A 25,051-nucleotide genomic window follows, 5' to 3' on the forward strand; every position below is an offset into this window, starting at 1 on the left:
TACCACAATTCAGTCTTTGCTCGCACTACATGATTTGACATGTGAGCTGGCACTTTGTGTATGTGGCAGCACTTCGCTCACCTTTTCAGTCATGGTCCTGTATGGTTCAGTTGGTAGAGCATGGCGCTTGCACTGCCAGGGTTATGGGTTCGATTCCCGGGGCTACCCATACGTAATTACTGTAAGTCGCTTTGGATAAAAGCGTCTGCCAAATGGCTTGTTGTTGTTATTATATATTGTGTCCCAACAGAAGTCTCGGTGAACCTATGCAGGCAGTTGAAATGCTGTTGTGAATCTAATTTGTTGTTTGCCCTGTTTTCTATAGTTAATACTAATTGTCTGCTGTATTTATTTATTCCAGATGAACTGCACACACCAGGCAAGGGCTCCAGCAAACAGATTTTGCAAGGTACTGAATATTTAAATGACTTGGCTAATTTGCCTAATCCAGCTATTGACTAATTTGTTCACCTACTGTATGTATACTGCGCACATTTATTTTTTTTATTTTTCTTTAAATATTTGCTTACACCACCATCCGTCACCTCCGTAATGGCCGATTTAGTGTTGAGATTGTAGTCATGAATTGTCATCCAGTTCAAGAGAAAAAATGTATTGTCTCGATTTGAAGTCTTCCTTTTTATACATAGGCCTACTTAAAACCTTATGTCTATCTGTTTGATTGTGTTTCTGACATCGCAGCCAAAACATTTGAAATGGTGTGAGATTATATGGGACTGGTCGTTGGTGGGGAACACTCAAGGCACCAAGTACATCTGAGGAGGAGTCCAGGAGCACTGTCACTTTAAACTGCTTTGTCCAGGCTTTTATGGGAAAGGGCTGAGAAGAGAAAGCAGTTTGTCCCTTTCACCCAGCGCATAGAGAGAAATTAAGAGAGAGCAAAAGAATGGGGCCTTTGGAGGCCTACTCAGGGGAAACACTGGACCCACACAGAAGTTGGGGTGGCAGAGGGAGCTCTGGAGAATGGAGGGAGATGGGAGAAAGAAAGGGGGGTGACAGTGCGATAGGTGACTTAACCCCTGTCCCTGTTTAGCCATTGGTTGAGGACCTTTCCTCTGCTACGGATTGAATTGTTATGAAGCTAGTCTATCCCAGGAGGTTGGTTGATATTTTCTTTGTCAGCCGTTGTGTTTTCTATATTCAAAGTGCACGGTACTTTTGGCATAGAATGACTTCCTCCTCAACATTCCTTTTCAACTTCAGTTTTCATCAAAAACCTTGCCACATCACAGGTCCTATGTCACTGTAATATTATGGCTCCTGTACAATTGCAGTGCTAGATTGGGCTTCAGAAAATGCCCCAAATCAAAGTTATAGGCACAGTAGCAATTTATAGTTTGTGGTTGAAGTGCCCCTTTAAAACACCTGGAAAAGGTTTTGAGGCTAAAACTTTTCTTGTGCATCAATTAATATAATTTCACTGTCTTAGCCTTTAAACATAATTGTTTTTATTCTCCACACCGAATAGGTGCAGTGAAATGTGTAGTAATAGTAGTACAGCGACCCTGGAGCAAATTAGGGTTAAGTGCCTTGCTCAAGGGCACATCGACAGATTTCTTTACCTTGTCGGCTCAGGTATTCAAACCAGCAACCTTTCGGTTCCATGCCCAACGCTCTAACCGCTAGGCTACCTGCCGCCTATATCTCAACTTCTGAAGGCTAACCCCAGCCGATCTCCAACAGTAATGCCATTCATGTAATGTTTCAATCGACGTGAATATGAAAGGACTAAACAAAAGGCTGTGTTGTGGGGAAATTAGAGTTGTATAACCTTTTGACCTTGGGGCTGTGGAGGGAAGTTGTAGCTTGCTCTCAAGGAGAGCGGAGCAATGCATAAGCCCATGGGAACACTGTGACATACATGATAATGTCAGTGGAAGTGAGTCCAGTGTCAGAGCTGCGCCTTACATACAGTCCAAACCAACCTCCTGCTCAACTGGGTTAAAAAAAACTTCAGTTGTAACTGACACAGTAGCTTGATTTCCAAAGTCAGAATACTTATGCGTTGAGCATGAATGTTAAAAAGGATGTATTTTTATTTATTTACTTCTGCCCAGTATTGCTTGCGGGACTTATTTGTAGATAAGGATGATATGAAATACTTATGACGACCAATGTTGTTTTGCAGGAGTGTTTTTACATATTGTAGCCGACACTCTGGGCAGCGTTGGAGTGATCATCTCAGCCATCCTGATGCAGAAGTATGACCTGATGATCGCTGACCCCATCTGCTCCATGTGCATCTCCATTCTGATCGGAGTCAGGTGAGATGACCGTACACAACAGTACATTCTCAACAGGTCACACACACTCATTTTACAGATATTCCCATAAAAGAGAAACTTAAAGGCCATCGTCAAACTCCTGCAGGAAAGTAGCACATACACTCAGGGCTAGGTTTAGAAAGGTTTTTCACCAGTACAGTTTGGAAGCATTATCTTCAGGATGGAACAAAATACCTTAAGTACAGCTCAAACCAGGACATACCTTTTAAGTTATATAACCTTTCTTTGTTTGATTTTTGCACTAGTGCAAACACTTCTTAAAACACGACCCATAAGTTGTGATTTTGGACTCATTAGTGTAGTTTACTTTGATTGTTTTTGACTTGCCATGGTAGCAGAGAACTCCAGAGAAATTTCACAATCCCCATCCATTGAATGCTCCACAAGTAGGGCCACACCCAAGGAATATTGCACACTGGCTTCTCCCATGACACTGAATATATGTATTCGTATCCAGCTTAATGTCTTTAGTAGGGCTGTGATGATGCCAGTATTACAATATTTTTTCAATGGCAAAAATGAACTCTGATCCTTTTAGGTTCTGAACAAACAGCGTAACAACTCAAACTGACAACTAGAAAAAGCTCAAACCAAGTTTATTCACCCACTGGGTCATACAGCTGCAAAGACAAAGCATGATTACACAATCACATATATTTATACCCTCCTAAGTGGGGTCAATCCTTACACATCTAGACAGCCAATAATACATCTCTGTAGCTAGTCAGGAACTTAATTGGTTCCTCTCACTGGTGTAGTCATGGCCCTGCCTGATGCTAGAACCTTCGTGGGGGTGAAATGCACAGTATCAGTCAAAAGTTTGGACACACCTACTCATTCAAGGGTTTTTCTTTATTTTTCTATTTTCTACATTGTAGAATAATAGTGAAGACATCAAAACTATGAAATAACATGTGGTAACCAAAAAAGTGTTAAACAAATCAAAATAAATGTTTATATTTGAGGTTCTTCAAATAGCCACCCTTTGCCTTGATGACAGCTTTGAACACCAGGCATTCTCTCAACCAGCTTCATGAGGAATACTTTTCCAACAGTCTTGAAGGAGTTCCCACCTATGCTGAGCACTTGTTGGCTGCTTTTCTTCACTCTGCAGTCCAACTCATCCCAAACCATCTCTATTGGTTTGAGGTCGGGTGATTGTGGAAGCCAGGTCATCTGATGCAGCACTCCATCACTCTCCTTCTTGGTCAAATAGCCCTTACCCAGCCTGCAGGTGTATGTTGGGTCATTGTCCTGTTGAAAAACAAATGCTAGTCCCACTACAGTGCCTTGGAAAAGTATTCACCCCCCTTGGCGTTTTCCATATTTTGTTGCATTACAACCTGTATTTAAATGGATTTTTATTTGGATTTCATGTAATGGACATACACAAAATAGTCCAAATTGGGGAAGTGAAATGAAAAAAATAACTTGTTTCAAAAAATTCTAGAAGTTAGTGGTGCATGCATATGTATTCACCCCTTTGCTATGAAGCCCCTAAATAAGATCTGGGGCAACCAGTTAACTTCAGAAGTCACAATTAGATTGCACACAGGTGGACTTTAACTAAGTGTCACATGATCTCAGTATATATACACCTGTTCTGAAAGGCCCCGGAGTCTGCAACACCACTAAGCAAGGGGCACAACCAACAAGTGGTGCTATGAAGACCAAGGAGCTCTCCAAACAGGTCAGGGACAAAGTTGTGGAGAAGTACAGATCAGGGTTTGGTTCTAAAAAAAATATCAAACTTTGAACATCCCATGGAGCACCATTTAAATCCAATCCAAGAATATGGCACAACAACAAACCTGCCAAGAGAGGGCCGCCCGCCAAAACTCACGGACCAGGCAAGGAGGGCATTAATCAGAGAGGCAACAAAGAGACCAAAGATAACCCTGAAGGAGCTGCAAAGCTCGACAGCGGAGATTTGTATTATCTGTCCATAGGACCACTTTAAGCTGTACTCTCACAGAGCTGGGCTTTACAGAAGAGTGTCCAGAAAAAAATAAGCAAACATGTTTGGTGTTTGCCAAAAGGCATGTGGGATACTCCCCAAACATATGCAAGAAGGTACTCTGGTCAGATGAGACTAAAATGTAGCTTTTTGCCCATCAAGAAAAACGCTATGTCTGGCGTAAACTATCAACCTGAGAACAACATCCCCACAGTGAAGCATGGTGGTGGCAGCATCAGCAAAACACCTCAACACCATCACACCTCCATGCTTCACGATGGAAACCACACATGCGGAGATCATCCATTCACCGACTCTGCGTCTCACAAAGACACGGCGGTTGGAACTAAAAATCTCAGATTTGGACTCATCAGACCAAAGGACAGATTTTCACCGGTCTAATGTCCATTGCTCGTGTTTCTTGACCCAAGCAAGTCTTTTCTTCTTATTGGTTTCCTTTAGTAGTGGTTTCTTTGCAGCCATTCAACCATGAAGGCCTGATGCACGCAATCTCCTCTGAACAGTTGATGTGTCTTACTTGAACTGTGAAGCATTTATTTGAGCTGCAATTTCTGAGGCTGTTAACTCTCTATTGAACTTAGCCTCTGCAGCAGCGGTAACTCGGTCTTCCATTCCTGTGGCGGTCTTCATGAGAGCTAGTTTCATCATAGCGCTTGATGGTTTTTGCCACTGCACTTGAAGAAACGTTCAAAGTTCTTGAAATGTACGCATTGACTGACCTTCATGTCTTAAAGTAATGATGGACTATCGTTTCTCTTTGCTTGTTTGAGCTGTTCTTGCCATAATATGGACTTGGTCTTTTACCAAATAGGGTTATCATCTGTATACCACCCCAACCTTGTCACAACACAACTGATTGGCTAAAACGCATTAAGAAAGAAATTCCACAAATTAACTTTTAAGAAGGCACACCTGTTGATTGAAATGCATTCCAGGTGACTACCTCATGAAGCTGGTTAGAGAATGCAAAGATGTCATCAAGGCGAAGGGTGGCTACTTTGAAGAATCTCAAATATAAAATGTATTTTGATTTGTTTGGTTTTTGGTATTTTATTAGGATCCCCATTTAGATATTGCAAAAGCAGCAGCTATTCTTCCTGGGGTCCACACGAAACATAATACAGAACATCATTAGACAAGAACAGCTCAAGGACAGAACTACATACATTTTTAAAAAGGCACACGTAGTCTACATATCAATGCAAACACACAAACTAGGTCAAATAAGAGAGAGGTGTTGTGCCGCGGGGTGTTGCTTTATCTGTTTTTTGAAACCAGGTTTGCTGTTTATTTGAGCAATATGAAATGGAAGTTCCATGCAATAAGGGCTCTATATTATACTGTATGTTTTCTTGAATTTGTTCAGGATTTGGGGACTATGAAAAGACCCCTTGTGGCATGTCTGATGGGATAAGTGTGTGTGTCAGAGCTGTGTAAGTTGACTATGCAAACAATTTGGGATTTTCAACACAATGTTTCTTATAAAAAGAAGTGATGCAGTCAGTCTCTCCTCAACTCTTAGCCAAGAGAGACTGGCATTCATAGTATTAGCTCTCTGATTACAATTAAGAGCAAAACGTACCGCTCTGTTCTGGGCCAGCTGCAGCTTAACTAGGTCTTTCCTTGCAGCACTGGACCACACGACTGGACAATAATCAAGATTAGACAAAACTAGAGCCTGCAGAACTTGCTTTTTGGAGTGTGGTGTCAAAAGCAGAGCATCTCTTTATTACGGCTAGACCTCTTCCCATCTTTGCAGTCATTGAATCTATATATTTTGACCATGACAGTTTACAATCTAAGGTAACGCCAAGATATTTAGTCTCCTCAACTTGCTCAACAGCCACACCATTCATTACCAGATTCAGCTGAGGTCTAGCACTTAAGGAATGATTTGTACCAAATACAATGCTCTTAGTTTTAGAGATGTTCAGGACAAGTTTATTACTGGCCACCCATTTCAAAACACACTGCAACTCTAAGTGTTTCAGTGACTTCATTAGCTGTCGTTGCCGATGCATATATGGTTGAAACATCCGCATACATGGACACGTGCTTTGTTTAATGCTAGTGGAAGGTCATTGGTAAAAATAGAAAAGAGTAGAGAGCCTAGAGAGCTGTCCTGCGGTACACCACACTTTACATGTTTGACATTAGACGCTTCCATTAAAGAAAACCCTTTTAGTTCTATTAGATTGCCATATCGTGGATTCAGAGCTGAGGTTGAAAAGCCATAGCACTTAAGTTTTTTCAACAACTGGTTGTGGTCAATAATATCAAAGGCTGCACTGAAATCTAACAGTACAGCTCCCACAATCTTCTTATTATCAATTTCTTTCAACCAATCATCAGTCATTTGTCAGTGCAGTACATGTTGAGTGCCCTTCTCTATAAGCATGCTGAAAGTCTGTTGCTAATTTCTTTACAGAGAAATAGCATTGTATTTGGTCAAACACATTTTTTCCAACAGTTAGAACCAGTAAAGGCCGCTTTACCACTCTTGGGTAGCGGAATTACTTTGGCTTCCCTCCAGGCCTGAGGACAAAGACTTTCCTCTAGGCTAAGATTAAAAATATGACACAGAGGATGGTAGCTGACTCTATAGCCACTCCTAAGTAGCTTTCCATCTTAGTTGTCAATGCCAGGAGGTTTGTCATTATTGATCGTTAACAATAATTTTTCCACCTCTCCCACACTAACTTTACAAAATTCAAACTTGCACTGCTTTTCTTCCATTATTTATTTTTTATACATGAATATAATTGCTCACTTTGTTGTGGGCATTTCCTGCCTAAGTCTGCCCACTATGCCAATTAAATAATCATTCAAATAATTGGCAACATCAAATGGTTTTGTGATGAATAAGCCATCTGATTCGATGAAAGATGTTGAATTTGGCTTTCTTCCCATAATTTCAAGTTTGTTCCATCATTCTTTATATCATTGATCTTGGCTTCATAATAACGTTTCTTTGTTTTGTTGAGTTTAGTCACATAATTTGCAGTAAGCCAGTCAGATGTACAGCCAGACTTATTAGCCACTCCGTTTTCCCCTCTTTCAACAATAGTTTTTCAATTCCTCATCAATCAATGGAGCCTTAACAGTTCTAACAGTCAGTTTCTTAACAGGTGCATGTTTATCAATTTAACACTTTTTGGGGTTACTACATGATTCCATATGTGTTATTTCATAATTTCATTATTATTCAATGTAGAAAATAGTAAAAAATAAAGAAAAACCCTTGAATGAGTAGGTGTCCAACTTTTCACTGGTACTGTATGTTTGTGATAGAGGACTGTAGTAGGTGAGTCATTGTGGGGGGCCCCCCTCCCAGAGGTTTCTCAACTAATTAATTAATTCTCAAATCATCTGTTGACTTGACCTCGAGCCAAATTCCTCCCTCCCTCCATAGTTCCAGACAACCTGCCTTATCAGGAATTAAAACTAGACTGTTGCCCTTTTGCCTTCCTCCATAGGACCAGAATATGAACTTTCTGCATTTCCCCTTGTCTCACTCAGTAACTTTCCATAGCTCAAATTCCTATCCACCTTTCATTGACCCCAACCTATACATTCCTTATACATGTAAAGTAATCAATAAGTTCTAGTATGGAAACATGAGTAAGTATATTTCAACAGTCCTTTAAAAACCTGTATGTAAAATATTGTGTGCTTTAGCTTGCAAAATAAATAATTTTGACTCTGGATGACAACCTAATGAAGTTTTGTTTCCAACATTAGTTTTCCTAAAGAACTAAAATCTTTTTATTTCTTTGCCACGACACTAACGAGTATCGCGATACTGGTATTGTCCCGGCCCTAGTCTTTAGTGGTGGATCAGTCTTCACCGTAGACACACTGCTCCTGGTGCTGCAGAACAAGATGGAATGACAGAGAAGGCCTGCATGCATTCAGTCATGTTTCGCTGCTTCAAACTGTCCGCTGTTAATCTTTCTCAAACGCTGCTGCCACCACCACTGTAAGGGGTCTTTGTGTCTCCCAGAACATATGGCATCCCAGAAATCATTCTCTGTCCCGCTTTGTAGCATTCTTCAAACATTTACTGCCATGATGCTGCCAAGTAGACTTTTTTATGCTGTGTAAGATTCATGCTCTATACACAAAGGGTTGGATTTAATCTGAATCACCGAAGTATTGCGGAAGATCCGCGTTATAGCTCGATTTAAATGCAATATTCCCTCTTTCGCGGAGACTGCATTCACGGTAAATGCTGCATATGTCGGCTCAATCGGAAATGACCTTTTTACATTTTAACGCAGATCTTCAGTGATACAGATTGAACCCAGCCCTAAAGAATGCCCAGCATTAATTGGGATGCTCTGTGTAGTCTGTATCTGACTTAGGGAGCTGAAGTCAACATGACTTGTGATTACATCAGGTTTCAGCCCAACATAACTTTTCCTTGATCACCTCGCCATTCCCAACAGAGACAGTGGTAGGTGCTGTAGCCCAAATAGTAGTCAGCGTGTGGCCCTACGAGAAGTCAGAGGTGACATTTTGGCATCTTAACAATATATCTTGCTTTTCATATTTTGTTACCCAGTGATTGATGGAACTACTGTGATCCAGAGGCTTTATTTGGTGAGGAATGGGTCTCGAGACCCAGAGCAGGAAAGAGGCATGAGTAGTCTCCATAGTGGCTCTGCCGCTCATGTTTTAGGGTGATTTTCCTTGGTGTGCCACTGTCCTCTGAAGTTGTACAGTAAAGACAAAGCGTTCAGGGAGTGGTCCCCTTTATGCAAATGATAAACTCAGTGAGTACAGCCTCTCTGGTAGACTTGTTCTCCATTTCATAGCGTTTGAGTCAACTCTTTCTTCCTATCTGGAATGTGACTGTTCTGTTCATATCTGTGAACAAAGCCATCCTTGAGTGTGAATTTCTCCATCTTTCTCTGCCTGAGTGGGGTTTTGTCATTGAGACTTAAGCCAAAGAGTTTTTGTCGTTAGCCATCCATGAAAGGCTATTTATTTATTTTTTTACAGTTCACATGTTAGACAGTAAGGACAAGGGAACCCGCCTAGGCCTATTTTACAGCATGTTGCGTTCCTTCTTGGAACAGAGCGAGTCTCATGAAGGACTCATTTTAATACAGGTGCGATATGGGACAAGTGAGGGAAGAAGGAAAAGGGGGGAGGAGCAATTAAATAGTCCATAAAACAATGAGAAGCAGATGTAAGCCCCAATCTAAGACAAATTTAAAAACATACAATTAACCTTAACTTTGTAAAAGCACCTCATCTGCAACAGTTCTTGGCGTATTATTTCAGAATTTTTGAGCTTGTGTTTGTTAATTGGCTGGATGGGAGAGAGAGGGAGGCTGTCAACCAGGGATTTGAAAAAATGTCCCCTTTGTGGCCATTTTGTCCCCCACTCAGAATGTTGTGCGGGTTCAGAGATGCATTTTCCACAGGCCTTGGTATATGTCATGTTTTGCCGTGAATATTTGTTTTTGTTTTGAGATTAATCACCTTCCTGTTAACCTCCCTGGGCAAGCGTCCCACCTAGTCAACAGCCAGTGGAATCGCGTGGCGCGAAATACAAATACCTCAAATGCTATAACTTCAATTTCTCCAATATATGACTATTTTACACCATTTTAAAGACAAGACTCTCGTTAATCTAACCACACTGTCCGATTTCAAAAAGACTTTACAGCGAAAGCAAAACATTAGATTGTCAGGAGAGTACCCTGCCAAAAATAATCACACAGCTAAATGCAGCACTAACCTTTGATCTTCATCAGATGACACTCCTAGGACATTATGTTATACAATACATGCATGTTTTGTTCAATCAAGTTCATATTTATATCAAAAACCAGCTTTTTACATTAGCATGTGATGTTCAGAACTAGCATATCCACCGTAAACTTCCGGTGAATTTACTTAATTAATCACGATTAACGTTCACAAAATACATAACAATTATTTTAAGAATTATAGATAAAGAACTCCTTTATGCAATCGCGGTGTCTGATTTTAAAATAGCTTTTCGGCGAAAGCACATTTTGCAATATTCTGAGTAGATTGCCCGGCCATCACGGCTAGCTAATTTGGCACTCACCAAACTCAGATTTACTATAAGAAAAATTTGATTACCTTTGCTGTTCTTCGTCAGAATGCACTCCCAGGACTTCTACTTCAACAACAAATGTTGTTTTGGTTCGAAATAATCCATAGTTATCTAAATACCTCCGTTTTGTTCGTGCGTTCAGATCAGTATCCGAAGGGTGATGCGCGAGCGCATTTCGTGACAAATGTCAAAATATTCCATTACCGTACTTCGAAGCATGTCAACCTCTGTTTAAAATCAATTTTTATGCCATTTTTCTCGTAAAATAGCGATAGTATTCCAACCGGGCGACGTTGTATTCATTCAAAGAGAGAAAGAAAAACATGGAGAATTCACATGAACGCGCATCTCCAGTGTCACTGTTCTCAGCCTGACCACTCACAAAATCTCCTGCTGTTTTTCGCCCATAGACTGGAGAGACGTCATTCCACTTTCTGGCGCCTTCTGAGAGCCAATGGAAGCCAATGGAATGCTATATTTTCGATAGAGATGCCGCAGAAGGAGAACAAATTGTCAGACAGGGCACTTCCTGTATGGAATCTTCTCAGGTTTTGGCCTGCCATATGAGTTCTGTTATACTCACAGACACCATTCAAACAGTTTTAGAAACTTTAGGGTGTTTTCTATCCAAATCTACTAATTATATGCATATTCTTGTTTCTGGGCAAGAGTAGTAACCAGTTTAAATCGGGTATGTTTTTTATCCGGCCGTGCAAATACTGCCCCCTAGCCCCAACAGGTTAAAGTTCCGTGTAAAGTTGCTTTGGGGCCTTGTGTTGTGATATCTTGATTAAAAATGTCGGCACTGGAAACAGTGTTGAATTAATTCCAGAAGTCAAAAGTGAGAGATTTGGAAAGAGAACATGTAATTACTTGAAGTAGCCTATATTCGCTACAGTTCTTTGCGCCAAGGAATTGAATGGCCATCATCGATTGTGGGATTCAAGATTCATACAATATTGGCCCACAGATATAATTTACTATTTGATTACCCAGTGAAATGGAGCGTAGTTCTTCTAGTGCGAATTCATGAGTTTTTGTTATTGGACCGGCAGAGGGACAGTGGGTTGTTTGGAGAAATGGATGTCATTTTGCGCTGTATCTTTTACTGACGTTGACCACATTTGAGGCTGGAGGACAATTAAGGGGAGGGGGGCAGCTTCTCCCTCCTCCTTGAAGGATGTCTCACCTAGCCATTTTAAGATGAATGCACTAATTGTAAATTGCTCTGGATAAGAGTGTATGCTAAATGACTAAAATGTAAGGCCTGGTGGCTGCTGGCCTCACACCAGGGAGGGGTATCTGGGCTGGCTGAGGACAGATGGAACAGTCTGCGCAGCCTGTGATTAGTGAGTGGAGAGCAGTGGTTAGAGGCCCCTCCAGCCCCCTTGGCTCTCTATGGCGTTGTGTGTTTGCTGGGACCCCATGTGGGACCAAGAGCCAGGGTGAGAATCCTCTCTTCCTGTGGGAGGAAAAGCAGCCAAAGGCTAGGTAATGACTCCAGGTGAAAGCCTGGAAACCAGATATGGTAGGTGTGAATAAATTAGCACGGGCTATGTAAATACAAGCACTAATCAAGGCCTTTGGGCATGGTGATTTGGCTCTGAAATTATATGGATGACTATGGCCCTATTCCCACTACAAGAGATGGACATTCTGAGGAGCGGAGTGGCGAAAGAGATTTCTACTTTTCAATTCGCATTACATCCTTGCCTTGTGTTGTGACTGGCAATGTGACGTTCTTGGTCTGCAGCTCAAATTGACCGTGAATATCACAGGTTTGTGTTTACTGGCTAGTGGCCAGTAAACTATTTCACAATCCAAGCAAATTGTCTTCCAAAACCAGGGTTGGGGAGTAACGGATTACATGTAAGGGATTACAACAAAAAAACTACCTGTAATCCGTTACCAGCAAAAAATATTGTAATCAGATTACAGATACTTTTGAAAAACTTGATGATACTTTCAGGATTACATTTAAATTCAAAGGATCATTGACCCTTTTCAGTTTTCCAAATGACGTTCAAATCTGAAAAAAGCGCAAGTTTAAATTTGTACAACGTGAGCGAGTCTAACCATAAATCAGAGACCACTATGATGGCACACCAAATGTTTTAGATGGATTGCAGGAAGAGGCTTTTGTAGGCTATGTCTTCCAATGGTGCGACTGCTGTCGGCACCCAAAGATTTTCCAACTTGAAAAAAACACTTGGAGGTAAGGATGACAGCAGTGATGTAGTCTACGGTGATACGGATATCACTTATTATTGACATCTACGTAGCGCATTGATGTGAATAACACATTTTACATTTTAGTCATTTAGTAGACGCTCTTATCCAGAGCGACTTACAGTAGTGAATGCACCCATTTCATTTCATGCATATTTTATTTTGTACTGGCCCCCCGTGGGAAGAAAAACCCATAACCCTGGCGTTGCAAACACCATGCTCTACCAACTGAGCCACAGGGAAGGCATAACACTGCTGCTTTCTCATTTAGCTATTTGCGCCTTACAAATTGTTGTTGTGGATGGCTGTTCACAAATCTAAATCTGTATTTGAACCCAGTAACGGTTGAGAATTCAATAAGTTTTAAGCTGCCTATCAATCATTGTTTTTAAAACTAGTGGACAGCCAGTGAAAAAGCACTATTGCAACAGCTGCGAAGGGTGGATCCCAGCCTATGGAATAAAAGTAGGGCTTTTATTACTCAATCTAATTCATGTTGATTTTTTTTTATCCATAGGTCTAATGGAAACATGCTCAAATTCAAACACCTTTTGGTAGACTTAAAGTGGCAATCTTTGGGGCGGCAGGAAGCCTAGTGGTTAGAGCGTTGGGCCAGTAACAGAAAGATTGCTAGATTGAATCCCCGGCGCACCTCTTTGATTCAGAGGGGTTGGGTTAATTGCGGAAGACGCATTTCAGTTGAATACATTTACAGTTACGTAATTTAGCAGACGCTCTTATCCAGAACGACTTACAAACTGGTGCATTCACCTTATGATATCCAGTGGAACAACCACTTTACAATAGTACATCCTATATATTTTTTTCGGGGGGGGGGGGGGTTAGAAGGATTACTTTATCCTATCCCAGGTATTCCTTAAAGAGGTGGGGTTTCAGGTGTCTCCGGAAGGTGGTGATTGACTCCGCTGTCCTGGCGTCGTGAGGGAGCTTGTTCCACCATTGGGGTGCCAGAGCAGCGAACAGTTTTGACTGGGCTGAGCGGGAACTGTGCTTCCGCAGAGGTAGGGAGGCGAGCAGGCCAGAGGTGGATGAACGCAGTGACCTTCTTTGGGTGTAGGGACTGATCAGAGCCTGAAGGTACGGAGGTGCCGTTCCCCTCACAGCTCCGTAGGCAAGCACCATGGTCTTGTAGCAGATGCGAGCTTCAACTGGAAGCCAGTGGAGTGTGCGGAGGAGCGGGGTGACGTGAGAGAACTTGGGAAGGTTGAACACCAGACGGGCTGCGGCGTTCTGGATGAGTTGTAGGGGTTTAATGGCACAGGCAGGGAGCCCCGCCAGCAGCGAGTTGCAGTAATCCAGACGGGAGATGACAAGTGCCTGGATTAGGACCTGCGCCGCTTCCTCTGCGAATGTTGTAGAGCATGAACCTACAGGATCGGGTCACCGCCTTGATGTTAGCGGAGAACGACAGGGTGTTGTCCAGGGTCACGCCAAGGCTCTTAGCACTCTGGGAGGAGGACACAATGGAGTTGTCAACCGTGATGGCGAGATCATGGAACGGGCAGTCCTTCCCGGGAGGAAGAGCAGCGCCGTCTTGCCGAGGTTCAGCTTGAGGTGGTGATCCGTCATCCACACTGATATGTCTGCCAGACATGCAGAGATGCGATTCGCCACCTGGTTATCAGAATGGGGAAAGGAGAAGATTAATTGTGTGTCATCTGCGTAGCAATGATAGGAGAGACCATGTGAGGATATGACAGAGCCAAGTGACTTGGTGTATAGCGAGAATAGGAGAGGGCCTAGAACTGAGCCTTGGGGGACACCAGTGGTGGGGGGACGTGGTGCGGAGACGGATTCTCGCCACGCCACCTGGTAGGAGCGACCTGTCAGGTAGGACGCAATCCAAGAGTGAGCCGCGCCGGAGAGGGTGGAGAGGAGGATCTGATGGTTCACAGTATCAAAGGCAGCAGATGGGTCTAGAAGGATGAGAGCAGAGGAGAGAGAGTTAGCTTTAGCAGTGTGGAGAGCCTCAGTGACACAGAGAAGAGCAGTCTCAGTTGAATGACCAGTCTTGAAACCTGACTGATTTGGATCAAGAAGTTCGTTCTGAGAGAGATAGCAAGAGAGCTGGCCAAGGACGGCACGCTCAAGAGTTTTGGAGGGAAAAGAAAGAAGGGATACTGGTCTGTAGTTGTTGACATCAGAGGGATCGAGTGTAGGTTTTTTGAGAAGGGGTGCAACTCTCGCTCTCTTGAAGACGGAAGGGACATAGCCAGCGGTCAAGGATGAGTTGATGAGCGAGGTGAGGTAGGGGAGAAGGTCTCCGGAAATGGTCTGGAGAAGAGAGGAGGGGATAGGGTCAAGCGGGCAGGTTGTTGGGCGGCCGGCCGTCACAAGTTGCAAGATTTCATCTGGAGAGAGAGGGGAGAAAGAGGTCAAAGCATAGGGTAGGGCAACGTGAGCAGGAGCAGTGTTGTTTGACTTAACAAACGAGGATCGAATGTCGTCAACCTTCTTTTCAAAATGGTTGACAAAGTCATCCGCGGGGAGGGGGAGGAGGAGAAGGTGGCAAAGAGCTTCCTAGGGTTAGAGGCAGATGCTTGGAATTTAGAGTGGTAGAAAGTGGCTTTAGCTGCAGAAACAGTGGAAGAAAATGTAGAGAGGAGGGAGTGAAAAGATGCCAGGTCCACAGGGAGGCCTGGCATAGTTTTCCTCCATTTCCGCTCGGCTGCCCGGAGCCCTGTTCTGTGAGCTCGCAATGAGTCGTCAAGCCACGGAGCAGGAGGGGAGGACCGAGCCAGCCGGGAGGATAGGGGACATAGAGAGTCAAAGGATGCAGAAAGAGAGGAGAGGAGGGTTGAGGAAGCAGAATCAGGAGATTGGTTGGAGAAGGATTGAGCAGAGGGAAGAGATGATAGGATGGAAGAGGAGAGAGTAGCAGGAGAGAGAGAGCGAAGGTTGCGACGGCGCAATACCATCTGAGTAGGGGCAGAGTGAGTAGTGTTGGAGGAGAGGGAAAAGGATACAAGGAAGTGGTCGGAGACTTGGAGGGGAGTTGCAGTGAGATTAGTAGAAGAACAGCATCTAGTAAAGATGGGGTCAAGCGTATTGCCTGCCTTGTGAGTAGGGGGGATGGTGAGAGGGTGAGGTCAAAAGAGGAGAGGAGTGGAAAGAAGTAGGCAGAGAGAAATGAGTCAAAGGTAGACGTAGGGATGTTAGTCACCCAGAACTGTGAGGGGTGAGCCATCCTCAGGAAAGGAACTTATCAAGGCGTCAAGCTCATTGATGAACTCTCCAAGGGAACCTGGAGGGCGATAAATGATATGGATGTTAACCTGTTGGGGATAGGGGGCAGTATTTGCACGGCCGGATAAAAAACATACCCGATTTAATCTGGTTACTACTCCTGCCCAGTCACTAGAATATGCATATAATTATTGGCTTTGGATAGAAAACACCCTAAAGTTTCTAAAACTGTTTGAATGGTGTCTGTGAGTATAACAGAACTCATATGACAGGCAAAACCTGAGAAGATTCTGTACAGGAAGTGCCCTCTCTGACCATTCCTTGGGCTTCTTGGCTCTCTTTATTGAAAACAGAGGATCTTTGCTGTAACGTGACACTTCCTACGGCTCCCATAGGCTCTCAGAACCTGGGAAAAAGCTGAATGATGTAATTCCAGCCCCAGGCTGAAAAACCTTAGCGCCTTTGCTAAGTGGTCTATCAGAGGACCATCAGACTGAGGCTCGTGCACGAGGGGATCTCATGTTTTTATTTTCTCTCTCTTTGAACGTAAACACGCTTTCCCGGTCGGAATATTATCGCTTTTTTACGAGAAAAATGGCATAAAAATTGATTTTAAACAGCGGTTGACATGCTTCGAAGTACTGTAATGGAATATTTAGAATTTTTTTGTCACGAAACGCGTCGTGCGCATCACCCTTCTTTACACTTCGGATAGTGTCTTGAACGCACGAACAAAACAGAGGATATTTGAACATAACTATGGATTATTTTGAACCAAACCAACATTTGTTATTGAAGTAGAAGTCCTGGGAGTGCATTCTGACGAAGAACAGCAAAGGTAATAACATTTTTCTTATAGTAAATCTGACTTTGGTGAGGGCTAAACTTGCTGGGTTTCTAAATAGCCAGCCCTGTGATGCCGGGCTATCTACTTAGAATATTGCAAAATGTGCTTTCACCGAAAAGCTATTTTAAAATCGGACATAGCGAGTGCATAGAGGAGTTCTGTATCTATAATTCTTAAAATAATTGTTATGTTTTTTGTGAACGTTTATCGTGAGTAATTTAGTTAATTCACCGGAAGTTTGCGGGGGGTATGCTAGTTCTGAACGTCACATGCTAATGTAAAAAGCTGGTTTTTTATATAAATATGAACTTGATTGAACAAAACATGCATGTATTGTATAACATAATGTCCTAGTTGTGTCATCTGATGAAGATCATCAAAGGTTAGTGCTGCATTTAGCTGTGGTTTGGGTTTATGTGACATTATATGCTAGCTTGAAAAATGGGTGTCTGATTATTTCTGGCAGGGTACTCTGCTGACATAATCTAATGTTTTGCTTTCGTTGTAAAGCCTTTTTGAAATCGGACAGTGTGGTTAGATTAACGAGAGTCTTGTCTTTAAAATGATGTAAAATAGTCATATGTTTGAGAAATTGAAGTAATAGCATTTCTAAGGTATTTGAATTACGCGCCACAGGATTCCTCTGGCTGTTACGTAGGTGGGACGATTCGTCCCACCGACCCTAGAGAGGTTAAGCTTGAATGGGCTAGTGACTGTGACAGCATGGAATTCAAATGAGGAGATAGACAGATGGGTCAGGGGAGAAAGAGAGAATGTCCACTTGGGAGAGATGAGGATTCCAGTGCCACCAACCCTGCTGACCAGATGCTCTCGGGGTATGCGAGAACACATGGTCAGACGAGGAGAGAGCAGTAGGAGTAGCAGTGTTTTCTGTGGTAATCCATGTTTCTGTCAGCGCCAAGAAGTCGAGGGACTGGAGGGTAGCATAGGCTGAGATGAACTCTGCCTTGTTGGCTGCAGACCGGCAGTTCCAGAGGCTGCCGGAGACCTGGAACTCCACGTGGGACGTGCGCGCTGGGACCACCACGTTAGAGTGGCAGCGGCCACGCAGTGTGAGGCGTTTGTGTGGCCTGTGCAGAGAGGAGAGAACAGGGATAGACAGACACATAGTTGACAGGCTACGCTAATACAAAGGAGATTGGAATGAAAATGAACTAAACAACTGGGGAAGCGAGAGCGCAGGGCCTCCCTCACTAACCATTCACTGAAACACTCATAACTTTTCCAAATTCCACTTTAGAAATATAATTGATGTAAATTACAGTGGTTCAATGTTACCAGAAATAGGATTAAACTTAGTTTATTCAGCTAGATAACTTGGTACAGTATTCTTCCGTGAAACCCACCCAGTGCACCGTGTCCTATGACAGTGCACATTCATTTGGACAACTGACTGACTGAGCTAGCTAGGTACAGGGAGCACCAGTACCAGATCAATGTGCAGAGAGAGGTACAGTTGAAGTCGGAAGTTTACATACACCTTAGCCAAAGATATTTAAACTCAGTTTATCACAATTCCTGACATTTAATCCTAGTAAAAATTCCCTGTCTTAGGTCAGTTAGGATCACCACTTTATTTTAAGAATGTGAAATGTCAGAATAATAGAGTGATTTATTTCATCACATTCCCAGTGGGTCAGAAGTTTACATACACTCAATTAGTATTTGGTAGCATTGCTTTTAAATTGTTTAATTTGGGTCAAACATTTCGAGTAGCCTTCCACAAGCTTCCCACAATAAGTTGGATGAATCTTGGGCGATTCCTCCTGACCGAGCTGGTGTAACTGAGTCAGGTTTGTAGGCCTCCTTGCTCGCACACGCTTTTTCAATTCTGCCACAAATGTTCTATCAGATTGAGGTCAGGATTTGTGATGGCCACTCCAATACCTTGACTTTGATGTCCTTAAGCCATTTTGCCACAACTTTGGAAGTATGCTTGGGGTCATTGTCCATTTGGAAGACCCATTTGCGACCAATCTTGTTGCTTCAATATATCCACATAATTTTCCTCCCTCATGATGCCATCTATTTTGTGAAGTGCACCAGCCCCTCCTGCAGCAAAGCACCCCGTCAACATGACGCTGCCACCCCCGTGCTTCACGGTTGGGATGGTGTTCTTTGGCTTGCAAGCCTCCCCCTTTTCCTCCAAACATAACCATGGTCATTATTGCCAAACAGTTCTATTTTTGTTTCATCAGACCAGAGGACATTTCTCCAAAAAATACGATCTTTGTCCCCATGTGCAGTTGCAAATCGTAGGCTGGGTTTTTTATGGCAGTTTTGGAGCAGTGGCTTCTTCCTTGCTGAGCGGCCTTTCAGGTTATGTCGATATATAGGACTTATTTTACTGTGGATGTAGATTATTTTGTATCTGTTTCCTCCAGCATCTTCACAAGGTCCTTTGCTGTTCTGGGATTGATTTGCACTTTTCGCACCACAGTGCGTTCATCTCTAGGAGACAGAACACGTCTCCTTCCTGAGCGGTATGACGGCTGCGTGGTCCCATGGTGTTTATACTTGCGTACTATTGTTTGTACAGATGAACGTGGTACCTTCAGGCGTTTGGAAATTGCTCCCAAGGATGAATCAGACTTGTGGAGGTCTACCATTTTTTTCTGAGGTCTTGGCAGATTTTTTTAACATTTTCCCTTGATGTCAAGCAAAGAGGCACTGAGTTTGAAGGTCGACCTTGAAATACATCCACAGGTACACTTCCAATTGACTCAAATGATGTCAATTAGCCTATCAGAAGCTTCTAAAGCCATGACAACATTTTCTGGAATTTTCCAAGCTGTTTAAAGGCACAGTCAACTTAGTGTATGTAAACTTCTGACCCACTGGAATTGTGATTAAGTGAAATAATCTGTGTAAACAATTGTTGGAAAAATTACTTGTCATGCACAAAGTAGATGTCCTAACCGACTTGCCAAAACAGTTTGTTAACAAGAAATGTGTGGAGTGGTTGAAAAACGAGTTTTAATGACTCCAACCTAAGTGTATGTAAACTTCCGACTTCAACTGTATGAGGTACTTAGATGTATAGATGAAGGCAGGGTAAAGTAACTAGGCATCAGGATAGATAATAAGGTATTTGAGGTAGATATGTACATGAAGGCAGGGTAAAGTAACTAGACATCAGGATAGATAATAATAAGGTATTTGAGGTAGATATGTACATGAAGGCAGGGTAAAGTGACTAGACATCAGGATGAATAATAATGAGTAAAATAAAGAACAGAGTAGCAACAGCAAATGTGTGTTTGTGTTGTCAGTTTGTGTGCATATGTAGTGTTTGAATGTGTGAGGGTTTTGTGTGTGTGTGTGTGTGTGTGTGTGTGTGTGTGTGTGTGTGTGTGTGTGTGTGTGTGTGTGTGTGTGTGTGTGTGTGTGTGTGTATATATATATCTAGGTCTAGTGAGTGTGCCCAGGGTCAGTACAAGATAGTCATTGCAGATAATTATGGTACCCAAACTAACTACCGTAAATTCCGGACTATAAGCCAAAACTTTTTTACCACGCTTTGAACCTCGCGGCTTAAACAATGACGCGGCTAATATATGGATTTTTCCGGCTTTCAATTAAAAAAAAAAAAAAAAAAAAACATTCTGTGACGTGCTCAGTTTTTTTGGAGGCATGAAGCTTTCATTAGACCAATGAAATTGCCGAACGGGTTAAGGTCAAACAACTTTTTTGTTTACTGTTTAGATTAAATCGAGCGCTCTCAAACTTCCCATCATTCTGATTACGGTAGTCATTTTGTCACCCTCATCATGGCAAAGACACGGAGAAATGCATATGATGCAGCTTTCAAGTTGAAGGCGATTGATCTGGCTGTTGGAAAAGGAAATAGAGCTGCTGCACGGGAGCTTGGTCTTAATGAGTCGATGATAAGACGTTGGAAACAGCAGCGTGAGGAATTGACTCAGTGCAAAAAGACAACTAAAGCTTACTACTAATTTTTTATTTTTTGTTACAAGCCGTGTTTCGTTGAAGCCTATTTATTTTTGTTACAAGCCGTGTTTCGTTAAAGCCTGTGTAAAGTTAATTTGTTTCAATGTACCGGTAGGCACCTGCGGCTTATCGACATGTGCGGCTTATTTATGTTCAAAATAATATATATTTTTTAATTCAGTGGGTGCGGCTTATATTCAGGTGCGCTTAATAGTCCGGAAACTACGGTATTTAGTTTCTACTCCCAAGCCATAAGACTGCTGTCTGCCTGTTGGTCCGAGAGCCGATGCTCCGGTACCTTTTGCCGGACAGTAGCAGAGTGAACAGTCGGGCCTTCCTCACACCGCCTGATATAGAGGTCCTGGATGATGGGGAGCTCGGCCCCAGTGATGTACTGGGCTGTCCGCACCGCCCTTTGTAGGGTGGTGCAATTGCCATATCAAGCAGTGATACAGCCAGTCAAGATGCTATCGATGGGGCAGTTTTCATCCTCCTGAGAGGGAAGAGGTGCTGCCATACCCGTTTCGCGACTGTGGGTTTGTGGACCATGTTAAGTCCTTAGTGTTATGGACGCCATGGAACTTGAAGCTCTCAACCCGCTCCACAACAGCCCCGTTGACGTGTATGGGGGCATGCTCTCCCCTCTTCCTCCTATAGTCCACGAACAGCTCCCCATCCACACCAAGTGTGAAAACACCTTAAGATTGTTGGCTCAACGAGACATTTGCGTTTACACTGCCCTGCTAAGAGGGGGGCAACTGTCGGGAGAGTGTTGTACCTCTGGAGGTAGTGGTTAAGACGTGACAAGTTTACATTCCATTATGTGTAGTCGGAGATTTTTTGTAAAAAATACCAAGTGTGAAGACCCTGTATGGTAATGCTGATTAGAGATTGTGTGCTGAGAGGGATTCGTGTTAGTGTGGCAACTCATTGTCACAGATGTGTTTGTACAGTACATACCCAGGTGCCATACAAAGGTTCATTTAGATAACATAAAGGCCTAACAGGGTTGAGTGGTCGTGAGTATATATTGACCCAATTGTTGAAGGCTTAACGAACAAGTCCCTCATAGAAATGGAAAGCGTTCTCTAAGATTTGTCACTTCTATACCCACTATAATGACACAATTAGTCAAAAAGGCCTACTCTTACGTTTTAACCTCTGTTCCATCATTCCCTCTCATGAACTGGACCTGGCAGTAGACATCGTTTTGGCTGGTAATGAATGTGAGGTTTCAGGCTGAGGTCAGGTAATGGCCAAGGGAGAAATGGAACCCTTCTTCCACATTACTAGTGTGAAAGCCCTTTCTGGTGGTCACATAGGACGCTATGTTTACATTGTTCAATCTTTCATTCTCTTTGTTCCCTCACGTTTTCTTGACTCAAGGAGTTAATGCATAATAGCTCTTAAGCTACCAGTATTCACTTATTTTGAAGTTTCTTATAAATGTGCAGTTATTTTGTTTTAATTACATTTTGTTGGATGACAATGTAGAGGAGCTTCTGCTTCCCCTGTCTCCCTCGCTCCCCCGTTTTGTTTAATGTAACCATCCTAATGTAGCCAACAGTAATAACAGGTTTTCACATGCTCCTTTCAATCAGAGGGACTTCTGATAGAAGCGTTGGTCTTGGTTGTGGGGCAGAGATTTCACTAGCATGTCATGCATTGCCATTGGCTCTCCATTTCGTTAATTACAGGTTTCCAAGTTCCTTTGAATTCTTATTTCGCCTCATCCTCCTCTTTTCAGTAGCCTTGGTCAGTATCATGTTCAAAGCCTTGCATCTGAGATTATTTATGTATCCATCTTGCCTTCTCAAAATGGCTAACTTCTCAGCCCACTTTATTCATGGTGGGTCTGTGTCCCTTTTTTTATGTGTTGTAATGATGAACATATGTTTCCGTTCAGAATGTGTGGATGGAGGTAGGGCTGTTGCGGTGACTGTATAGTCATGAAGGCAGTCAAATTCATGTGACCATTTAGTCAGGGTAATTAGGCTTCTCCAAGCTCTGATGCTGCTGATGGTCATTAGTAGCCTGGTCTTCCCTGTGGCTTAGTTGGTAGAGCATGGTGTTTGCAACGCCAGCATGGTGTGTGCAACGCCAGGGTTGTGGGTTCGATTCCCACGGAGGGCCAGTACAAAAAAAAGAAAATGCATGAAATGTATGTATTCACTACTGTAAGTCGCTCTGGATAAGAGCTAAATGACTAAAATGTAAATGTACCAAACTCGGGTCTTTCCAGAGATGTTCAAGTCCGGGGTCTGGCTGGGCCACTCAAGGACATTCAGAGACTTGTCCTTGAAGCCACTCCTGCGTTGTCTTGGCTGTGTGCTTAGGGTCGTTGTCCTGTTGGAAGGTGATCCTTTTCTATATTCTGAGGACGGTGAGTGCTCGGGAGCAGGTTTTCATCAAGAATCTCTCTGTACTTTGCTCCGTTCATCTTTGCCTCGATCCTGACTAGTCTCCCAGTCCCTGCCGCTGAAAAATGCTGATGCTGCCACCACCATGCTTCACCGTAGGGGTGGTGCCAGGTTTCCTCCAGATGTGACGCCTCGCATTCAGGCCAAAGAGTTCAATCTTGAGAATCTCTTGTTTCTCATGGTCTGAGAGTCTTTAGATGCCTTTTGGCAAACTCCAAGCGGGCTGTGCCTTATACTTAGGAGTGGCTTCCGTCTGGCCTGATTGGTGGAGTGCTACGGAGATGGTTGTCTTTCTGGAAGTTTCTCCACAGAGGAACTCTGGAGCTCTGTCAGAGTGACCATCAGGTTCTTGGTCACATCCTTGACCAAGGCAGTCTCCACCGATTGCTCAGTTTGGCCGGTTGGCCAGCTCTTGGAAAAGTCTTGGTGGTTCCAAACTTATTCCATTTAAGAATGATGGAGGCCACTGTGTTCTTGAGGACCTTCAATGCTGCAGAATTGTTTTGGTACCCTTCTGCAGACGTGCCTCGGACAATTCCTTTGACCTCATGGCTTGGTTTTTGCTCTGATGTGCACTGTCACCTGTGGGACCTTTATATAGACAGGTGTGTACCTTTCCAAATCATGTCCAATCAATTGAATTTACCACAGGTGGACTCCAATTAAGTTGTAGAAACATCTCAAGGATGAAAAATGGAAACAGGATGTACCTGAACTCAATTATGAATCTCATAGCTAAGGGTCTGAATACTTAGAAATACCTTTACATGTTTTATTTATAATACATTTGAAAAAAATTCTAAACCTGTTTTCGCTTTCAATTATGTGCTATTGTGTGTAGATTGCTTAGGATTTCTTTTGATTTAATCGATTTTGGAATAAGGCTGTAACATAACAAAATGTGGAAAAGGTCAAGGGGTCTGAATACTTTCGGAAAGCACTGTAAGTGCCTAGATGCCATGTACCCCCCCCCCCCCCACCCCCCCGTTTCAAGCCAATTAAGCATATAGGAGAACCTATTTCTCTAACCGCTCAACACAGAATAGCCGTATGTGCGCACTCCCTCAAATCGTTTGGAGAGAATATCCTTTCAATTTTATTCAGCTTTGTTCAATTGTGTTCTTTATACTATAAAATATGCAGTGGAATTCTAAGAAAATCTTGTCTGTTAATGAACTAGTGTAGGCCACAGCCATATGTGGCATTGCCAGATCAGGACCTGACATCAGGATATCAGTGGCTTGTAGGCTGTGGAAGCCAGGAGAAGCTAAATGTGTTCATGTTAATTAACGGTAAATTACCGTGAGACCTGCAGTTATTTGCTTGGAGGGCTGTTTTTCTTCTGAGCTTTTCATGGTGGAGCATCCTATGTTTTGCTTTATTGTTAAACTCCAAGACTGTTCAGTCCGAGGCATTGAGCAATGTAGGTCTGACTGTGTGAATTGCCCCAAGGTATTGTTATACATTGGTAGTGAATGTGCAACATAACTCAATACAATGTAAGGCGATTTTAAGTCTGTTAAAAGGGCTATATGAATTATTATGATTAAGCTTCGCTATGTGGGCCTCTGGTGATTCTACTCGGCTACACAGGAAGGCTTGGAACAATAGTATGATGTCAGAGCACAATCTCCTCGTGCTGGGAGCTTTCCTGTTTTCAGATGATTGTCCAGAGTATTGGCAAACATGGAGGCAGCTGAGTAGGTCATAAATGTCACATTACATGAACATTTGTATTTCAGCAGACATTAAGCACAAAAAGTTATGAATTTATGATTGAAGAGCATGGTACTTCTGGAAAACAGAATAAATCTTTCTACGTGACTTACTTACTTGAATCAAATCATGAGGCGAAACAAGAAGAGACAAGCTCCTGACTACGAAAATGACTTTTCAAGCAATACATTATGACCTTAATACACTGAGGTTATTGGCTTCTTCCCCAGTAGCATACATGGTTCAGTACAACACACATATTATACAAATCTCGTGTGTGTT

The 25,051-nt window shown here is 42.8% G+C and overlaps 1 protein-coding gene across 1 annotated transcript in view; it reads left to right on the forward strand.

Annotated features, from left to right (window-relative positions):
* LOC100195443 (zinc transporter 7) overlaps window positions 1-25,051 on the forward strand; it is a 39,738-nt gene that overhangs the window by 10,486 nt on the left and 4,201 nt on the right. The window contains exons 7-8 of the mRNA XM_014149426.3: window positions 362-409; window positions 2,150-2,285. Of these exons, the coding sequence (XP_014004901.1) occupies window positions 362-409; window positions 2,150-2,285 (184 nt within the window). The remainder of the gene's footprint in view (window positions 1-361; window positions 410-2,149; window positions 2,286-25,051) is intronic.

The sequence above is a fragment of the Salmo salar genome, chromosome 16, assembly GCF_965601325.2.
Source record: "Salmo salar chromosome 16, fSalSal1, whole genome shotgun sequence".
NCBI classification, from domain to species: Eukaryota; Metazoa; Chordata; class Actinopteri; order Salmoniformes; family Salmonidae; genus Salmo; species Salmo salar.